General features: G+C 35.3%; 1 protein-coding gene across 9 annotated transcripts in view; it reads left to right on the forward strand.

The window, feature by feature from the left end:
• Nthl1 (Nth-like DNA glycosylase 1) overlaps positions 1–20860 on the forward strand; it is a 65476-nt gene extending 44616 nt beyond the window's left edge. For 8 of the 9 annotated variants that reach the window (XM_069838776.1, XM_069838782.1, XM_069838775.1 and 5 more), the window contains 3 exons: positions 6723–6893; positions 16362–16521; positions 20024–20860. In XM_069838776.1, coding sequence (XP_069694877.1) covers positions 6723–6893; positions 16362–16521; positions 20024–20259 — 567 coding nt within the window. In that variant the 3' untranslated portion in view covers positions 20260–20860. Of the gene's footprint in view, positions 1–6722; positions 6894–7884; positions 8180–16361; positions 16522–20023 lie in introns of those variants that run through there. The other variant, XM_069838783.1, reaches the window with a different exon arrangement.
• The last annotated feature ends 2148 nt before the right edge of the window (positions 20861–23008 follow it).

Genomic DNA, 23008 nt, shown 5'->3' on the forward strand with positions numbered 1-23008 from the left:
AGATGTCCGTCTTTGATATTAAACTACTCATTTCTTCTTTTCATGTATTTTTCTTTGCATCCATAGCAACAGCAGTAGTTCGCCATTACTATAATCGGTATATCATAACTTATTATCTTACTTGAATTAATGAATCAAAAGCAAGACCCCAGGTATAAAAACACTACAGAATCGTCTGCAACATACCAAAGTCACGTGACTTACGTTTTCAATGTTGATACCAACGAGCTAGAAGTAGAATATTCTACTTCTAGCTCTGTTAATACCCTGCGCAGTAGACAGGCATGCTCTATCTATTTTAACCAACGAGCTAGAAATGATTTCTATAGCTTATAGCTCGTTCATATCTGCTGTGTTTCGCGGTGGCACCAGAAAGAGCGCTGTACAGGACAACATGACCCCTCTATATTCTCTTTCTAACTCGTTGGACTTCACAGAAGAAGGTGATGACGAGGAAATTATATTTTTCTCCGCAAATGTATGTTTTTATTATTTTTATTTAGTAATATTTATTATTAATTTTAGCGACATTTCTGGGGATTTTTTAACAAACTTTGGTGGCCACACCTGTGAAGTAACGGTTAGCGCGTCTAGCCGCGAAACCAGGTGGCCCGGGTTCGATTCCCGGTCGGGGCAAGTTACCTGGAGGTTTTTTCCGGGGTTTTCCCTCAACCTAATATGAGCAAATGGTGGGCAACTTTCGGTGTTGGACCCTGGACTTATCTCACCAGCATTATCACCTTCATCTCATTCAGACGCTAAATAACCTAAGATGTTGATAAAGCGTCGTAAAATAACCTACTAAACAAACTTTGGAGAAATTAAGCTACTTTTTTGCTTAAAAGTTAGCGAGATTGTAGGGCGATATGTTTGCAACAATGGTTCGGAGAGAAGAATATTGAAAATTGTATTCAGTGTTGCCAATTCAGCGGGTTTCCCGCTAGATCTAGCGGTTTTCAGTGTTAGTTTAGCGGGTAAAATTTATGAAATTTGTATTGCTGATATGGGGATTTAGCGGGTATTTTTAGCACTCACAGCGGCAAAATAATCTAATTTTACATTGACAATATAGCAATTTAGCGGTTTCTGCACGGTCTCATAGCGGATTTTTAAGATTCGTGTTGGCAACACTGATTGAATTTGCATTGGTAGTATGGGTACGTGCGCCGGGCGGATGGATCAACCCGTAATCCTTTAATAAGTCTATGGATGGGTTCGACGGATGTATGGGAAGAGGCGGGCAACATCTTCACACTTTATAGAATATTTAGAAAATAATTATATACAAACTGGTCACAGTATAAAGTATCTTTCGTATACTGTGAACAGGTTGAACGGACGAGGTATACTGAGACAGATGTTCGGTAAAAGCGTACAAAAAATAAACGTGGAGAAGTAATTATGTTGTTAACTGTTAAGAGTGGCGTCTGTGTTTTACATGTTAACGGCTAAAGTATTACTTACTATGGCATCAAAAGCATCCAATGAAATCGAGACGAAGCTCGCAAAGAAGTACTCGTTTCGTTCTAGAAGGCGTCAGGACTCAAGAGACAAGTGTGCTGAGGTTACAGAGACATCCCGTAGTAAAGAGTACTCCATCGATAAAAGTATTCACAGTAAATCGAAACGCAATACAGAGCACCATGTGTCCATACGTTACGAAGAGTGTCAGGAGAATGAATCCCTAGATAATATACAACCAGAGTCCAGTAATTCGGGGATCACGACAGGAAATAAGGGCAAGAAATCGAAGTGGGAACCGAAAAATTGGCATGAAGCTATTAATAATATAAGAGAAATGAGGAAACATAAAAATGCTCCAGTCGATACAATGGGTTGTGATAAATGTCCAGATAAGACTGCTGAACCTAAGGTAAGTGCTGAATTTCTGTCAATAGACTATTCACATCTTCACCTAACATTATTTGAGTGGCGTTATGTATTAACAGGCTATGCCACATTCTGTTAGTTTCGAGAAAACTGCATTAGAAGATTTTGGAACATTTTAAATCCTGGAGACATATAGGCCTACTGATATTTAATTCTTGCGGAGTTGATAACCACACATAGGCCTATAATAATGTTTCATGTACTGATTCATACTATGTGGATAAAAATTACAGTACGCACTATTATGGACGATATTCCAATATTTTACTTAGTCGAAATAGAAACGATCGCATTGTAGCGAAGGATGGGTGGAGCGGAGAAAAATTCTCTCCGGCACCGGGACTCGATCCCGGGTTTTCAGCTCTATGTGCTGACGCATTATCTACTAAGCCAAACTGTATTCCAGTTCCGTTGCCGGATTGGATCCTCTCAGTTTCCCTTTGGTGCCCAACCCTCATGCACTGTGTCACAGATATGTGACAGTGGTACAATGTCCAACGTACTACTTGCAGAGATCACTCATTACGAGTGACTAAGTGGCCGGAATCCGATGGAAGTGATTATTTATGCATATATTATTATGATGTACCGAAGTGCATATGATATTTCCGTGCAGGAATTCTGTGTTATCATATGATGAAGGATGAGTGGAGTGGAGAAAAATTCTCTTCGACACCGGGACTCGAACCCGAGTTTTCAGCTCTGCGTGCTGATGCTTTACCCACTATGCTACACGGATTCCAGTTCCGATACTGGATTGAATCCTCTCAGTTTATATCATAATAATATGATATGCATAAATAATCAATTAGTGATTCAAGACGGCGCTCATTCCGTCGGATCCCTCGTAATGAGTGCACCTCTGCACATAGTGTGTTGAACATTGTGCCAGGGTTGTCCACAAAAGGGAAACAATATTTGGTTAATAAGGGTTAAAAATCTGTGTTTATCACCAACCTTGTTAAAATAACGTAAATCCTTTTGCTCAGGAGCATTTGGTACGATTCAGAAATGATTGCTGACAGGTTACCTCAAACAAGTAAATTGAATCGATATCATACCATTTTGTTACAATTCATTCATACCGATTCTTACAATTCTTATCATTAGTTATTCAAATGAATGATTCGTTCATGCTCACATTGAGTTCTAGGCATAGTCTCTCTCAGGATGGTATTCAGAGGGAGGCAGTGGATTTAACCTCCGTGAGTACTTAACAGTGGCAATCTCTCTTGCAAAGAAAATAATATTAAGTACGGTAAGCAGTACGAGGTAAAATTTCGGAAATTTCATCACTTATACTAGAAGAGGACTGTTAGGTGTTCCTGCAGTCCTTTTGAACATCTTTCTCCATGCATTTGCTACTCACATACATAGACCTACAACGATTTCACTCTCGCATAGGCCTATTAAAAGTTTTTGCTAAGAACAACAATGCCTGCAAGCCTGGATAAATGGGCTGACATTCACTTGAATCGTTGTTGCCCTCAGTGTTTTACGGATTTAACTGAAAATAAACCACCCCTCCCTCCCTCCCTCCCTCTCTCTCTAAAATTCACTGGCACAACACTGGTCTACCCATTTCAAACTGTTTCTGTAGACAACGTTCTTCTGAAGGCACCAGACCATATGATAAGAGGGCAGTTAAGCAAATTTTGCAATTGCCAAGTGATACACCTAACATTATGCTTTATACATCCCATAAATATAAGTGACTATCAGTTTTTAGAACGTGGGAAGCTTATCTGCAACAAATAAATATTAACAATATGCTTCAAACTGCATATTAATGCTGCACGGAATTATGAAGAGATTCACAAAACTTGTGTCACTGAATTAAAGATTAATGAGTCAGAAGAACATCTATCTGTCCAACAATCACGATCACGCCTTGGAGAAGATGAATATAAATCATGGTGTGACTGCCCACATAAGAGGGAAGTTCTGTCTGCAAACCAATGGATAGTGATAAAAGATGGAGAGACATGCATAAGATGATGGCAATAGTTCCACCAAATAGATCTATCCCTGGGCGTTCTGGCAACTCAAACCACCGCAGACATTGCAATGCAAAAACTGCCCTAGTAAATATGTAGGACAAACCAAGAGAAATTTTCGCACACGTTATAGGGAACATGTTTCCGATTTCAAATATAATAGAAATAAGTTGAAGTTTGCAACACACTAATCAACCACAATCATGAACTTACAGGCGTAGATGACACCCTCCAAGTTCTAAAAACTGTCAATAATTATAAGTACATGAATGCCACAGAGAGTTTTACATGGCTACCCACTCTAATAATAATAATAATAATAATAATAATAATAATACCCATTTACTTAATGAACAATATCCTAATTTAAACAACCCGCTTTTCAAGATTGTGCAGAAATAATTCCGGTTTATCCACTAGGTTTGCCTGGTACACAGTTTTCCTCATCTGCTACATTCCACTGTAAAGTTCAGTCGTGTTGCTGCATCATTGGACTCAAGTCAACTTCTCCTCAACCTTCTCGTAAGTATCGTTAATTCACAATATCAAAATTTATATCCTTTCTAAAAATTTTATTAAAAAAATTCTTTCACACTACTCTTTATACTTTACAGGGCTTTAATTCCACACGTCCATAAACAGCAACACGATCATCCTATATATTGTAGCATATTTTAATCATTTTGGGAACTACACCTGCATAAACTTGAAGATTGCCATGCCTTCTGTCTTCGTTATGTACACTTCCATGTTAATACAGTGTTATCAGCATATTCCACGACATCTTGGTAACATCATCCTGCTACACGTATTTTAATGACATATTACTCAGACTGCCTATTATACCAGTTTTTAATTTTTAAGGATTGTGTTTAACTGGAATATCTTAAGTGTTCATTTTATGTTAATATGTTTTTAACGTGACCTGAAGATGCCAAATTTATTGGTGAAAACGTTTATCATAATTTGTAAATGCTACTTCATGTAATAACATAAAGGTTGAATGCATGTAATATTGTTAAGTAATTGACTGGAAGAACTTACACTATTTGATTGATACTATACTTATCGGACCCAACATGCCTTTAAAATCCTTCCTCATGTGTTAGGGAACTGTTCTCAGGGAGGATCCCTAAGAATTGTCTCTCTGAAGTGGATAGCAACAGAAGAATTGATATAATAGCTGTGAGCAGAAAGAAACAGTTTTCTGAAATAATTTATCTTGGAGTCGAATTTGAAATATCTACTAGACAACACATGAGGTAGATGAAGAGAAGGAAAACAATATACGAGCCAACAATACATTAATTTAAAATAAAGTCAGTGGGCTGTTCTTTGGTGCAGCAAGACCATTACAAAATGTGGAGAGGATACAGAATTATTACTAATTCTCGACGGTTATCTTAAAAAAAAAAAAAAAAACATTTATATGGACTCTCATTCAGAATGTAATCACAATATATATTCTATATTATAATATAAAATAGTTATTTATGCTACAAGTGGATAATCTTGATAATTATGGCATGAGTGAATGTTTGTCGCACTCACTATCATTAGTGCGACAATTTTCACGTGTGTCGTAATAAGATTATCCACGAGTTGGATACAGCACTTTATGGCATCTTAGCATTATAAATTGTATGAAAGAAATTCAATTTGGGACGAATTGTCTTCATATGTTCATATCGATTAGTTGAGCCTGGCCTTGGCATTGAGTAAAGAATAATGGATGACCTTTTTTTTTTTTTTTTTTTTTTTTTTTTTTTTTTTTTTTTTTTAGTGGTTAGCAACTATATATTTATTTATTTATTTATTTATTTAATAATAACATATACATAAAAACGTTACATTAAAATACCCCGAAAGAGCAAAGCTCGTGTTCGGGGACAGTTCCGTTACATAGATACACATACTTTGTAGACAAAATACTTAAGAAAAAAGCTCACATAAAGATTGTAATAAAATTAGTAAATAATAATACTAATAATAACTGAGTGAAAAAAGAGACAATGTTTAGATTGATGGATTAATATTAAATTATTATTAGTAGTATAATTAGTGCAGGTCATGTTGACATAGTAACCAAGATAAAATAGAAAAATACACTTAGGATAAAAATAAACTTGTTTTACAATACATGGTACATAATATATATACAGGGAAGTCTGTCATATTAACCTTGCAGGTTATGTTTTCTTTATTTTGTTAATATAGTTTCTCTGAACCACAGAACTGTTTTATGTAATATCACAAAAGTGATACAAATTGGAAATAAATGACACGTTACCTTGTGACCTGCATTTCATTTCTTGTTACACAGAGTAGAAGATAGTCAGACGAGCTGCATGCATCCCGATCCAAGCGTTCCAGTATTACATCATAAGCGAACATGTCATTGCTTTTATAAGGCGATTGTGAATGATATTCGATGTAGTAACAACCTATTTATAATGCTAGGAAGGCATAAATGTTATGTAGGCCTATTCTTCCTTCCTTTTTATGTAACTTGTAACATTTTTCAGTAATGAACCTTATTTTGTACAATATTCTGTGTTCTGGCAAGCTGAATGTGAGTCAGATTTGTAAAATAAAATATAAAATGAAATCATTAACTAATCCTGCATCAATGATAGAGATATTAAAACATACATAATAGATCAAATTAGATTGGATTCACATGGTATTAAGTAGCTAACTTATTTCTTAAATAAGGCAAGGTTTGAGCCCAGGTGCAGTTGCATTCTTCACTTTACTAAATCTCATTTAGTTATCATTAAAGAAGGAACTCTCTCTCCTGCTGCTCATTATATTCAGAATTATATAATTTTGCAGGACACAAGATATCACTGTTTAATATCTCTGATGTTATCGAGCCAGACAAAGGATGCAGTGACATATGCAGCTATGCAAAGACTCCAGAAACATGGACTGACTGTACCCAATATTATCACCACAGATGACAAAACGCTGGGTGAATTGATATATCCAGTTTCATTTTGGAAGGTAAATATACCGATCTTCATTATTGTTATCATGTTATTTGTAAATGTAGTAATGATATAGTGAAAGTAAGCAACATTATTGATATTTTTTACAACTTTTAAACTAATTTTTTCAACTGAGCACACAAACCCTAGGTAGTTGCCTGACTATGCTTGTAAACTTTGCTTTGTTTCTGTGTACCTATTGTCGTCTCTGTTTTCAATCAGATATTGAAATAGTTTTCGGAAATGCAAAATGATTGCACTAGAAAATCTGTATAGAGTACTTAAAAATATAATTCTAAGCTGTCGGCTGTTATAGTTAACACCATAATGAAAAAAGTGTTATTACTAGATTCGGGAAGTTTGATATGTCAGCATGAATAGATTTGTTTTATATCTTGTTTCAGGTTGTGTATAGTAAGTAAACTTAAGTGAATACATATATGCAGGGTGTAAGGAGGTATTATAATGAAAATATTTTTAGAGGTAATGGATGTATTCATGGTATATTGAACTACATTATGTAACAATTTCTCATCCTTCGCAGGTATTTTTAGGCATAAAAAATACTATGTTTTTAGGTTCTTAAGTACAGTGCACCCAGGAAGTCTCTCCGCACTGGAGTGTATGTGCTCGCAACTGCAATTATGTTGGTAGCATCAGCCGGGCCGGGTTGTTTAGCTAACGGTATCAGTTGAGGGCAGACGGGGCGTACTGCAGTCTAATTGTGAGTGAGTGGTGGCTAAAGACTACCGGTGACAGTGCTTTCTATTGAAGAAAGAGCGTTTTAGGTGGAATACGTTTTTCGCGAAGGTGATAAAGTTATGGAAAATGTGAAACAGAAATTTCATATACGCTTTCCTAATTGCAGGTGTCCAAATCGCGATACTGTACGTGATTTGATCAATAAATTTCGTGGAACCAGGTCAGTTCTTGATGCACCAAGAAGTGGCAGGCCTACATTTTTAACGACAGAAACACGTGATGAAATCTCGGATTTAATGTTGCAGAGTCCTACAGAATCAACGCGCAAATTAGCACAAGAGGCTGGAATGTCTAAGTGGACAGCACATGAGGCTGTAAGAAGCGAACTTCAGCAATTATTGTATCCCTATAAAATTGCAGCGGTTCATGAATTAAAAGAAGGTGATTACGAAAAAAGAGTGAGGTATGTGAATGATTGTAGAGATTTATAAATGGTCATGGACTTGACGTTTTAAATGAAACTTTCATTATGGATGAAGCATGGTTTAACTTATCCGGCTATGTAAATTCTCAAAATTCATGGGTTTGGTCTTCAGAAAATCTCTATGCTGAAACAACCAATGAACTTACGACGAATATAATTAATGATGTGCATTCGATTACGCAAGAAACATTAGTGAAAGTGTTTGAAAATAAGTGTATAAGAGTCATACTGTGCCTTCAAGAAACGCTTCCAGCATCTGTTATGATTGTGGTGAGTACACTGTTTACGTTTTGTTCCAGCTACTACCAACATAACTGCAGTTGCTAGCGCATACACTCTGCTGTCTGACACTTCCTTGCACACTGTACAAAGTGGTCCTGCATGGCACACAGCATCAAACACTCGCTGTTTTAAGTTCTTGGCAATAAAGCTTCCCGGGCATGTTGCTTTCTACATTCATTGAATATCAGCTAATTCAGCAATTGTGACTTCTTCCATTACATCAAATATTGGCAAGTAAGCTTCCTGTAGGGCTAATAACCCTAACTGACTGAGACAGAATGTTCATGTTGCAGTATGTGTGCAGCATTTCATGATACGATCATTGATGAAAATTCAGACTGTAAAGTAACGTGACACATATTATGTGGAAAAAGTATTAGCATGGGCAAGGGAGAGGTAAATAGAACATTTTCTTATATGCATTTTTATTTCACAGGTATGAAAATATTTGCATATGTACTCTCATAGTTTCTCGTGAAGACTTTTCTTGCTGACCAGTATCATTAGTAATGTTGATAACAGAGTCTTGAGATGATGAATTATGACTTCTAGCTATATGTATGTGAATACCTCGTTTTGTAAAATTTCTATTACAAATGGTACATTTTATTATGTCAGAAATTAACAAAGATGTGGATGTAGATGGATTAACGTCAGTTTCATTCATGATAACGTAATATTGGTTGCCAATGTAAACAATTCTTCCATGTGGTTATCAGTATTCCATATTGGAGAAAGAAATAAATATATAAAACTTATATTCAAGTGCCACTAACATCATCACACGTTCCCACCAACTTATACTTCACATTCAAAATCAGGACTAAATAAATTAACTGTTTAAAACTATGAAATCACAAGAAAATAATGAACTAAATATAGCCTAGGGCTTTGTACTTTTATTTTATTTATACTATTTATTCCATTAGATTTAAAACTAGTCCAGTTACAGCTTTTTACCTTATATAGGTCATGAGCTATTATAAAATATGAAATCGCATACCCACCTGAAGTTTTATCATTTTTGCTGATTTTGTGAAATCAGTAATTCGAACAATAATAAGAATACACATTTTAATTAAATGCACATGTCAACCTACAGTTACGCCAAATCTCATGAAAATCTAAAATGGTAAGGTTGAAAATGGCACTGGGATGTGTTGATTTGACATGGAATGATCCAGTAACATTTCTTTGCGGAAGTATAGCTACAGTTTCTTCATTATCAGTTCTGGCTGATCACAAAGCTGGTGTTTGAGTGTGATTTCCTCTAAATTTTGAGGATGTAAATGCCACAGCAACATTGTCCAAGTCCGCGTTTATATTGTAACTGTTTCAATCTAAGTATCTTCATTATTTTCGGGTTCCTTTGCGACTGTCAGAATAATAATATTAATATAAGTTATCTCTATGTAATAACCAGACATCGGATTCTAGGGCAAATGCCTATTTTGTTTCTTTAGGAGAAAAGTAAAAATAATTATTAATATTTGTGTTTCATGGAAATTGAAAGGTATTCAAAGAGTTTTATAGTGCCCTAAAATGCCCTAAAACGGTTATTAGAGCCTAATTTGTTAATATTCGCCTAAAAATGCCTAACTCACTGTAAAGTTTCGCATTTTACTCTTAATTTTTATAATTTATACATGCATTCACTGCGAAATTTAAGGCATTTAAAAAGTGGAAAGTTTGCTTCACACGGGCCATGAAACCACTGATAAAGGAAACAAAATGTTTTGAATCTCACGACACTCGCAATAGATTTCACCGAATTTAACATGTTTGGAGGCATAAATGCCGACAAAGAACCAACCTTAGTTTTGAAGCAGGCAACAATCACAACATGTGCTGCTACCGATTCAGAGATATACTATACTATAAAAATGACTGTTTTCGGTCTGAAACCGATTAGCTGTACTGCCCTTCAGAGTGTCATAAAATCACAATTTTTGGAGAAAGAGTGTTTTTGAAATATTTATGAAAAGTCGTAAAACTGCGAATTAGTAGGGTAAACCGTTACAAAATATTTAAAAGAATGGCCCTCCTAGTGTTAACACTACCAGGAAATGCAACAATAAGTGGAACTTTGTATTTTTGTCCAATTGAATCTCAATAACAACGGTTCATTTGAATGCTCGTTAACAGTTGCTCTTTCCCTCACCTTATTTGTGTTGAGAAGTTTTGAGCGGTAGGACGTTTTCCTGTGAAGTTTAACGCGATAATGCCGAAAAATATAAGTGCAAAATCTACATTGTTCCGGCAATGGCTAACAGAATATTCAGAATTCACTTATGATGGAAAAATAATATTCTGCAAGATTTGTAGCAGACAGGTATGTAACAATAGTTGAAATATATAAATTCTATTAATTTTAATGAGTAGGCCTATAATATTTATACATTGACTGAGCTATCCTGAGGTATAATTCCTTTTAAGACCACTACACTTTAACCTTTTAAATTCCGATAGTTAAAGTATTTGTAGGTCATTAAAATTTTGATAGTTCGAACCCACTAACTTTGTGATAGAAATACGGCAATACAACAATTAGGATTTTATTTTAATTCAGTTTACTTTACATTTTTAGATTTCGCAAGAAAAGAAGTGCCACCTAAAGCAGCATGTGCAAGGAGCAGCTCATAAGGCTAAAGCTCAGCAGAAAAATCAACTGCAACAAACTTTACTAACACAGCCTACTTCATCCAATCTCAGCAGCAATTTCTATGCTGATTTAACCAGAGCGTTTGTTGCTGCTAACATTCCCTGGAATGCAATTGAAAATCCGGTTTTAAGACAGTTTTTACAAAAATACTGCAAACAAAATATCCCATCTGAGTCGACCCTAAGAAAAAAATTACTTAGACAGAATATACAATGAAACTTTAGCTTCCATTCGGGAGCATTCTTACATATGGGTCTCTGTGGATGAAACCTCAGATCCTATGAATAGGTATATAGCAAATATGGTAGTAGGAAAACTTAGTCCTGATGGACCTTCGATTCCACACCTCGTATGTGTTAAGGAACTTTCGAAAGTGAATAGCCAAGCCATTGCTTATTTTGTAAATAAAGGCCTACAGTCTTTATACTCAGGTAATATAGACGATTCTAAAGTTCTGTTGTTTTGTACTGATGCTGCCTCATACATGGTTGCTGCAGCTCCACTTCTTAAAACATTTTATCCTAACCTCACGCATGTAACCTGTCTAGCACATGGCCTTCACAGGGTTTCTGAAACAATCCGGAATGAATTTCCTCTTGTCAATTCGTTTATTTCTAACACAAAAAAATGTTTTTGTAAAGCCCCATCCAGGATTTCAATATTCAGAGAGAACTTTCCAGATATCCCACTCCCACCTCAGCCGGTTGTTACACGATGGGGAACCTGGATTCAGTCAGTGGTGTATTATTCTAAGTATTTTAAAGAAGTGGTCACAGTTATTGATAAATTACCTGAAACTGATAGTTCAGCGTGTGTGAAAGCAGTGAAAGATTGTCTGAATGACTCACGAGTGAAAAACGATATTGCCTACATAACATCAAATTTTTCTTTCATACCTGCAAGCATTGAACAATTAGAACGTGAAAAACAATCTCTTTGTAGCCAAATAGCAATAGTAAAGGAAACTCAAGTGAACATACATTCTGCTTTGGGCGAAACTGGGGAAAAAGTTAAAAATAAGTGGGACAACGTATTAAATAAGAATGTAGGATTTTCATTGTTGGAAAAAGTATCAAGAGTGATATCGGGGGAAAATGTAAATGTTCCAGTGAGTATCGATGTTTGTATTGTACCTAATTTAAAATTTGCGCCTCTCACATCAGTTTCGGTTGAAAGAAATTTTTCTGCTTTCAAAATGATTCTCAATGACAAAAGGCAAAGGTTAACTGTGGAGAATTTAGAAAAAATTCTGGTGGTGTACTGTGCAGATAATTATAATAAAGTCTGAGCATGGAACTGAATTTCAATAACTTAAAATGAGTAATCTTGATATCAATAATCATTATTTCATTAGTTTCAATATATTAAATTTGTGCAGCTCTGTTTATAAATATAATATAGTATTCTTTTTTAATGTTTAAACATACTTTTTTGTGCGTATTTTAGTGTATAACTAAAAATTTCAGTGAAAGAAATAAGTATGATACCTTGATGTGCCTAAAATGCCTATTTTCATTAAAATAGAGCCTAATTTTACAAATTTTGAGCTTATTTTAGGCGCCTAAAACTGCAATTTTTAGTGCCTAAAAATCCTATGTCTAGTAATAACACAGGTTTACTTTTCTGAGAAAATATAATTTGAGGCATTACAATTAAATTTAGAGACTAATTTTGAAAAAAAAATTAAATTCCATAGTAATGATATGCTATTACTGAAAACTGAATGTTGGACTATTAGAATAACAAGACTATAAGTTTTCTTAACAGCATTTTTTTTCTTAGTAAATATTATTTCATATGGGAATGCCTGTTATTATTCGGTTGAGAAGCTTTTGTCATCCAGTCTCAAAAAAGCTGAAAGTTAGAATTTATAAAACAGTTATATTACCGGTTGTTCTGTATAGTTGTGAAACTTGGATTCTCACTTTGAGAGAGGAACAGAGGTTAAGGGTATTTAAGAATAAGGTGCTTAGGAAAATATTTCAGGCTAATAGGGATGAAGTTACAGGAGAATGGAGAAAGTTACACAACGCAGAACTACACGCGTTGTATTCTTCACCTGACATAATTACTTATTTACTTACTTACTTACTTACTTATTGGCTTTTAAGGAACCCAGAGGTTCATTGCCGCCCTCACATAAGCCTGCCATTGATCCCTATCCTGAGCAAGATTAATCCAGTCTCTACCATCATATCCCACCTCCCTCAAATCCATTTTAATATTATCTTCCCATCTATGTCTCGGCCTCCCCAAAGGTCTTTTTCCCGCCAGCCTCCCAACTAACACTCTATATGCATTTCTAGATTCGCCCATACGTGCTACATGCCCTGCCCATCTCAAGCGTCTGGATTTAATGTTCCTAATTATGTCAGGTGAAGAATACAATGCGTGCAGCTCTGCGTTGTGTAACTTTCTCCATTCTCCTGTAACTTCATCCCTCTTAGCCCCAAATATTTTCCTAAGAACCTTATTCTCAAACACCCTTAATCTCTGTTCCTCTCTCAAAGTGAGAGTCCAAGTTTCACAACCATAAAGAACAACCGGTAATATAACTGTTTTATAAATTCTAACTTTCAGATTTTTTGACAGCAGACTAGATGACAAAAGCTTCTCAACCGAATAATAACAGGCATTTCCCATATTTATTCTGCGTTTAATTTCCTCCTGAGTGTCATTTATATTTGTTACTGTTGCTCCAAGATATTTGAATTTTTCCACCTCTTCGAAGGATAAATCTCCAATTTTTATATTTCCATCTCGTACAATATTCTGGTCATGAGACATAATCATATACTTAGTCTTTTCGGGATTTACTTCCAACCCTATCGCTTTACTTGCTTCAAGTAGAATTTCCGTGTTTTCCCTAATCGTTTATGGATTTTCTCCTAACATATTCACGTCATCCGCATAGACAAGAACTGATGTAACCCATTCAATTCCAAACCCTCTGTGTTATCCTGAACTTTCCTAATGGCATATCCTAGAGCAAAGTTAAAAAGTAGAGGTGACAATGCATCTCCCTGCTTTAGCCCGCAGTGAATTGGAAAAGAATCAGATAGAAACTGGCTAATACGGACTCTGCTGTAAGTTTCACTAAAACACATTTTAATTAATCGAACTAGTTTCTTGGGGATACCAAATTCAATAAGAATATCATATAAAACTTCTCTCTTAACCGAGTCATACGCCTTTTTGAAATCTGTGAATAACTGATGTTCCTGGCATAATTAGGAACATTAAATCCAGACATTTGAGATGGGCGAATCCAGAAATGCATATAGAGTGTTAGTTGGGAGGCTGGAGGGAAAAAGACATTTAGGGAGGCTGAGACATAGATTGGAGGATAATATTAAAATGGATTTGAGGGAGGTGGGATATGATGGTAGAGAGATTAATCTTGCTCAGGATAAGGACCGATGGCAAGCTTATGTGAGGGCGGCAATGAACCTGCCGATTCTCTAAAAGCCAGGTGTAAGTAAGTAAATATTATTTCAGGAATGTCACTGTAATTTTGTGTTTGAAATGCGAAGTAGCCTGTATTTCAATTGTAGAGCAATATTACAATGTTTTTTACAACTGAATGTTATATTGGTTTTTATACTGCTGGATATTGAACCTTTTAGAACACTGGACCTTAGTGGGCGACTTCACTGTTGGACAGAACATTGTGAGACTAGAGTAGGACCATTTCATATGTGAATGTTAGTTAGTGTGGATTTTCTTTGATGGACTGTATCTCTCTGAATTGTCAGCTCCAGTTTAAACACCAAGGTTTTCTTACTAAGAGTCAGCAGTTCTTCTAAGAGGGTTAGAGTAGATTATAATGATTTACTTTCTCACTGTTTGAACATAAAAAACTCATGTGGCACAATATTATTTTCATTTTTAGACCTTTTACATAAACATAAATACATGTTTGTTGGCAGTTCTGATACCGAATATTCTATCTGTTCATCCATCTGTGAAAAGTCTTTTCTGCTAAATTATTGATTTGTTCATATTCAGTATCTGCAAGTATTTTCAACTCTAAGAAGTATGCCCACATGAAAGGTTTAATTTAAAAAATAAAGAATAGTTTATTTGAAGAGCTAACATTGAATGGAAATTTACTTGATATTGACCAATGATTTCCGGCTTTCTTTAGATAATTAATAGCAGTACCAAATACGTAATAAGCAATTTTGGAACATGTAGCACTGCAGTACAATGCATTGGCGCTTGGAGAGACTCCATTGATTTTTTTGCTTCGTGGTGTGAATTACTGATAGTTTTGTCTGTACTATTCACAGTTTTGTAAAATTAGAGGGGTTTTCATACATAATTTAGAAGAGTGCACTTATTGATTCAGACATGTCAAGTCGAGCAGATATCCTGTTGTCATTGCTTGAAATGTAATGGGAAAGTGTGTATCATTTATGTTACTTCTTCAGAAGTAGTGGTTGTTAACTTGTTCTATTAACAGGACCATATTGTATCATTTCCTCGACAGTTTCTCACCTCCTTCCTGTCTATCAAAGCATCATTATAGAAACTGATTTGCTGACTAATTGTTTTATATCTTAAATCTAAGAAATTTTAAGAAAGAAAGAAATCACTATAATATGAAGGATTAAAAGCAACAGTGGCGTAAGTCAGCAGTTGCAAGAAAGATATTTTAACTTTTACGTTCTGTGTGCAATTGAAATATAATTTAAGCAGCTATTTATGGAAGTATAACGTTGTTTGATATTTTAAATACAAGAGAGAAGTTCACACTTATTCTCTTTTTTTTTTACATAACTTGAAATGTAAAAAACAAACTTGTCTTATGCCACTGTTCCTTCGACCTTCTCATGTAGTCCATGAGTCTTTTGACAAGCTTGCATAGTGGCTGCTTATTATTACTTAGTCTGCACAGAATGACTGCCATTCTGTGTTACACTTTTACAATAAATGAAGATAATTTTTGCTGTCATGTGATGTGACGTGAATATGTATACTGTTCTATTCTTTTAAGAATTAAAATTAAAGAATACAAATACAAATACAAATGGAGATTCATTGCCGCCCTCACATAAGCCCGTCATTGGTCTCTATCTTGAGCAAGATTAATCCAGTCTCTACCAACATATCCCACCTCTCTCAAATCCATTTTAATATTATCCTCGCATCTACGTCTCGGCCTCCCCAAATATCTTTTTCCCCTCTGGCTTCCCAACTAACACTCTATATACATATCTGGATTTGCCCATATGTGCTACATGCCCTGCCCATCTCAAACATCGGGATTTAATGTTCCTAATTATGTCAGGTGAAGAATACAATTTGTGCAGTTCTGCGTTGTGTAACTTTCTCCATTCTCAAAATTTCAGAGTAAAGTGAATTATATAAAGAAGACAACACAGATACTGCAAGAAGAATACAGTGGAGACATACCAGACACTGCGGAGAAGCTGTGCACATTGCCAGGTGTAGGCCCGAAAATGGCTCATTTGTGCATGAAAACAGCGTGGGGTGTACTTAGTGGAATAGGTAAGATATTTCTTCTGAAACATACTTTCATAATAGGTACTTAGTAATATGAATAATACAGAATCACCTATATTCGATAAGTTCAGTAGCATTCTTTACTTTTTTGTAACACTTACCTTTTAAAAATAGCTATATTTCCACTCATGTCAAAAAAAAATTATTTGCAGCTTTGTACTTGTAAGAATTTCATTGTTAAAACAAAATTAATGGTTTTTCATGAACTTGTAAAAATTTCTATGGTTAAGTACTCTTTGTCCCTTGTGGCAGTTCACGAATGGTGAGAAGATATATAAATTTAAAAAACTTTTTAACCTTCAATGGGGGTTAACACTAAAAAGGCGTTTGCTATTTTTGTTTAAAGAATTTGGAATACTTTTTCCAAAATTTAAATTTACTTACAAAAGAAAGCTACAATTACTAAATTATGGATAATACTGTACAAAACTGTAATTGAGATTCTGACTGACACGTATATGTATTAGCAAGCAGTACATCTCATTTGATGATATGTGTCAGAGGAGGAACAATTGAAGGGCAAGGAGCTTTGTACACTTTTTTTTTTTTTTTCAAAAATGAGTTCTGCATGTTGTGTGGAGTTGAATTCCATGTAGTTTGATCCTATGAATAAACATTGTGATAATGTGAACAGCCTAAGTCCTATGACAGATTTTAAATTTGGCATACAAAGAGAGAACACGACATCAGGCAATTTAAAAACGGGAGTGCTCCACTCCTGAGGGTGAAAGGAGGGGTGTGGATTGCTAGTGAAAGTTCTGCAATGCAGCAGGGATTGGTTCGTCTCGCTATTCAACTTAGTTTGTCATTGAGGGGTTTTGAAGTGGATGCTCTATAATCTCAAATTTCATGTGAAACTGGGAAAATCTCCAACGGAAGTGCTTTCAATTGTTAAAGCAGGTGTGCAGGGCTAATTTAATGTCATACAAAGCTTTAGTGAGGGTCAGGGGGAAGTGCAAGATGATGAACATCCGGGTCAAAGTTCAAGGCAATGCTAATTGTTGAATGGGTACCTGAGGGTCAGACTGTAAACCAGCATTATTGTGTTGAGGTTCTGACAAGCCTGAGAGGATCAGGACACAGTGCTCTTTGAGTGAGTGAGTTGCTATGCCGATAGACGCATTCCATAATCCATGTTCGCCAGATTCAGCCCTCTGTCCTAACAGAACCCATTTATGAATAACATGCAGTGGTGTGTAGACAAGAGTTAAAGTGTAACTTTCTGGAAATTAACCGCATTTTTAAACCAGGCTGACCTCGTATGCTAAAGACAGACTTTAAATTGCTCTCCTCAACAATTAGTGGACTGAGCTCGTTCTTTCCCTGTACCCTTCAATTGTTTGTATACATCTGAAGTCTGATGAGTGTAATATGTACGTAACTAGTCAGTGATGTATGCAATGGAGAGAGAAAAAACTGGCCACCCTACCCTATTATCTCCTGGTTTAGTTGTCTCATGAGTGATACCTTATTGGTGTCTCTTATGAAGTTCAAATCCGTCTTCGGACAGTTGACTAAGCAACTATTAAGAGCACGTTGGGTGCAAGTCAGTTCTTCTTGTTGCTCTCTCGCTTACCTCATCTAATTTAATTTACATTAAATAATAGAATAAACTTGTACAATGCTGAGCTATTCCCCTTAAGAGATGGATGGGGAAATCTGCAGTATGCAGCATATAGATACGAGTAAATTGAATGTTCATGAATCTGAACGGGAACTTTGAGAACAAGGTGCACGAATAAAAAAAAAAGAAAGATTTTTGTCAAAGGTGAATATTGCCTCTTCAACCATATTGTAAGTAGGTACCGTACGTGATAAACAAGATATGCAGCCACCAATGTCTTTTTTTTTTAATAGGGAAGGGACTATGGGGCTTGAATTCCTCATACTTTTTTCTCTGATTGCAGAAAGAACAAATGCAATTTTTAATAGATGATACAATATGATCGCAGTAGTATCACAATTATTCGTGCGTTTTGTAGGTTAAAGACAAGCAGTTTTGAATACTGTGTATGTGTGTATCTAATGCTCTGGATTTAACAATGAAGTCATCATCCTTAGTTTTGAATAATATGTATGATGATTTTGAAAATTTGAAGTTAACATGGTTTCAATAACTTACATAGATTATATTATTTATAGGCCTATATTTTTTTCACTGTGGATCGTCCTAGATAATAAACATCCCAGTTCATCGAGAGTTTACTGTAGGCCAAGTATCGTTCCATTGTAAAATGCAGTTGTAAACTTCGAGGACTTCTACAAGTACTGCATACAATCTAATTGTAAGCTAACATAGCTTGCTGTCGAGGTTGCATATGTTTTTATTAATTTTTTTTCTTTGCCTCTTCCAAAATGAAATTGTAGCCAGCAATTCCTTATTTGAAGTAGTTCTTGTTGTTTAATAGGCGCAATTTAATTAGTTATATTTTTTTAAGGTTGAAAGCATATATTCAGAATCTTCCGCATCTGATTGAAGGCAAAAATCTTTCACTGGTTTTTACATATAGGAACAACAAAAATTTGGCATTTTGAGTTGTTTTTAAGAGTATTTAACATACTACTACACTGCGTAAATCCTCAGTGTTTATATATTGGAAAACAAATGCACATGCAAAGCACATCCTTCAAAGTACACACATGCTATCTGTTGGTGCTAGTTCAGGATATCCCTATTACATCTTAAAAGATTTATTTTTCGCATAACAGTATTGCTATTATAATGACATTGATGTTGTACTTCAGCAGTTTGAGAAGTTTTAAACGTGAACGCAGTTATTTTCAAATTAGTTATTTGATGCTGAAAATTACAACTAACTTTTGGTAGGTTATTCAAAATCGCATATATAACATTTTCTGTTGTGAAATAATGTTATTGTATTTATTAAATAGGTAAAGAAAAATGTGTAAAGAATTAATGTAACTCGATTTTATTTAAAGCTCATTTTGTTCACCTGTCATTTAGTCACTGTTTCTTATGCATCTCTGCACTAGACCGCCAATGCGTGAAAAGGGGCCTAAAGTCGTGAAAGGAAATTTTACAGGAGAACAAAATAACGAATTTGCGGTGTAAAAACTGCATTTCTATGTTTTGACATCTTGCGCTACCTGTAGGCTTTTTTACACACTAAACTAGGACGTAGTTTTACACAATGCTTTATAAATACCTACATCTATCTTATAGTTTCTAAGAAAACAAATGAAACCTTTAATTTGCATTTTTCTCGAAAAGTACATAATGCAATATCAATATTCAATAAGTAATATATTAAAAACTATAGCACCTAGAACCATGAATTTTTTTTTTTAACTCTCTGTATTTCCATCCTCTTTTTGAAACCACAAAAAAAAATTTTTAATCCGACTTCAGGTCCCATTTCCTGCAACTAGTCACATACAGTATATGATTTTCATAAGGCATCAAGAAACAAGAACAATGTACAAAACAGCGTATTCACAGAATCTTGATCAGTGCTTTTTGTTCTAGGAGTAGACACACACGTCCACAGGATTTCGAACAGACTGGGATGGGTCCCAAATCCTACCAAGACACCCGAAGCAACCCGTATTGCACTGGAATCATGGTTACCTCAAGAACTCTGGGATGAGGTGAATACTTTGATGGTTGGCTTTGGTCAACAACTCTGCAAGCCTGTGAATCCCAGCTGCAGTACGTGCCTCAATAATGAACTCTGTCCCTACGGTCGTGCCAGAGTGACATGAGATTTATTACACTACAACCATATATACTTGTAACTTTTAAATTTTGTAAAACTTTTAGGAATTGTAAACATTAAACCATACAGATAATTGTTGGCCAGATTTGTAAGACATTCAGTTACATACAAAATAAAAATCCAAATTTAACATTCCTTTTCACGTACACATAGCTACAAAACTTTTCTCCTGTCAAATAATTCCCTCACACCAAATTGTTCTTTTTCTTGTTTATTTATTTATTTTTACATTAACAACTTTCAATTATGAGTGCATATCACGATCTTGGTGGAAAAAGTTTGTAACTACAGTATATAGAAAAACAATCAGACTAGCAAACTTTTTCCAGTAAGACTACAATATCAATGTTTTGTAAGGTTACAAAATGCTGTTGTGGTAGAGAATTTCGAATGATAAGAGTCTGGAACAGCATTTTGGCGTATTTTGGTTTGAGTATCACTAAATCTTTCATGAGCATACTAACTAGGAAATAGTACTGTAATACAATATTAATTAGTAGAGCCTGGATTTTATGTAATATGGAAATGAGAAATATGTAACTAAAAATGACAAAATATGTAATAAATAAAAAATATGTAACTTAAAATCTAAGCTTTATTAAGTTTAGATGTATATGTAATACAGGTAAGAAAACTGAACTGAAAAAAATTACAAGTGCACATGTGATTCAACCTCATTTCATTATTGTTTGGAGGCACAATTAATAATTAAATATTTTTGGCAGTCGTTGATTGCCTTTTGTCTGTTAGAATATAACCGGCACTTATTTCAGATGAAGCATAATACTCGAAATAATGTTCTCAGGGAGCTGCACACACACTCACCTTTAAGTATTTTGCATACAGTGGAGAAAGTTGTGTATCCTGGGTTCTCTTTCAATGCATCATTAAATTTTACTGAAAAACACTCACTGATAACTCCTGGCACAACACTCAGTTTGTTGGTTGCATCTTCCATTATCAACATAGATTCATGGAGGGCCAGTCCAGAAGTTTCCAGCTTTTTAATGGTGTTCGAAGTGACTGGATACCAAACACAGTTATTAGAGTGCCTTTGCCTCCACAGCCTATGACTACCAAATGGAAACATGGATAGAAGCTGTGAACTTTTTTAACCTAGCGTTACCATATGGTAACGCAGTGCAGAAAGCAATATAACTTGCTTCATACCCGTCCTTAATTAATAAAACTGGAATTTTTCTTTGTGAATCCAAGGTACATGATTGGTTCTTTCTTATTACATTATGAAATCACAACTTTATTATACCAGTTGGGCAAGAGCAGCTGCACGATTTAGATGTTGCTTTCTCAGCAGCAATTTTGGAGAGCAACAAGAAGTAAGATAATTTTTTTATTACTTTGATTAACTTGATTGTAATGTTTGTTGTGGTATTTTACTTATTGTTGATTGTGTATTCGTGTACATCAAGCACAAGTTTGCAATCCGTAACATTGTTGTGGATATAATACATTGTTTCTTACGTTACCATATGGTAACGCTAGGCTAATATGTTGTCACTCAGTCTTTGTGCTCTCGTGCTACTAACAGTAAGCTGGAGGAGTTATAGGAAAGTACAAGTAACAAAATGAATGTTACAAACAGGTGCGTGGAAGTGCATGAGATACTTTGGGAATTAGAAAACGAAAAATTAGAGCATCCTACATAGAGCCACCAAAGCCCAACTTTGTATCTGACGAGAACTCTGCTGATGTAGAGGGCGGCATGTTCGACAACCTGAGTATTGAAGCTGGGGTTATTTTTGTTAATAGCGACAGAATAGGTGGACCAGACGATATTCCTTTCATAGAAGAAGAGGAAGTTGAAGAGTCATGTGTGATAGAAAGAGAATGATACCGTCAACATTGCAATGTGTGGAAATGGTGGCATTAGGGAAATGTAAGTGGATAAAACAGTATGTTATAACAGTTCAATAAATTTCTCCAGAGAGTGACTTCTAAAGACAGAGATGTGACAAATTTTGTTTTCTTTATAAAAGTTCGCTTTATCTATGTAAAAACCGTTTTAGCCCATTTTCACATGGTAGCTACAAGATGCTTGGCAGCCAATTCTACTTGGCTGCCAAGCATCTTGTAGCTACCATGTGAAAATGGGCTAAAACGGTTTTTACATAGATAAAGCGAATGAATTAGAATTCAAATGGGAGATTTGAAGAAGTCGGGAGCACCCCAAAAGGCTAGGGGTGACCATCTACTTCCAAATACAGCGATATTGGAGCTACGAGATGGTTCCAAAAAGTAAATTTCCATGGGGCCGTTTCCAGAAATAAATACAATTTTATGGAAAGATTTATTCGAACAGATACAGGAGTTGTTGAGCTATTTTTTTCAACATATTACCACCTGAATTGAGACTTTTTGATACCGTGGTATCAACACAGAGGTGCAAACGGCTGTCACACACTGGTTCCAGTTCCAGGTGGGAGACTTCTACAAGGGACAAAAGTTGATCGCACGGTGTGACAAATGTCTCAGTCCCATTGGGAAATATGTTGAAAAATAGTTCAACAATTGCTGTATCTGTTCCAATAAATCTTTTTCATAAAATTGAGTTGTCTTTGTGTAAGCGGCTCCGGGTAAACTTCCTTTCTGGACGTCATTCGCAGAACATCTAATTTTATAAGATACGATGGAATGGAACATTAGTGATTCTGATACCCGGAGACAAAAGACAGCAATGTGCTAGTGAGAATGCTCTTCTAGCATACAGCTTTCTC

This window comes from Periplaneta americana, chromosome 11, assembly GCF_040183065.1.
Source record: "Periplaneta americana isolate PAMFEO1 chromosome 11, P.americana_PAMFEO1_priV1, whole genome shotgun sequence".
NCBI classification, from domain to species: domain Eukaryota; kingdom Metazoa; phylum Arthropoda; class Insecta; order Blattodea; family Blattidae; genus Periplaneta; species Periplaneta americana.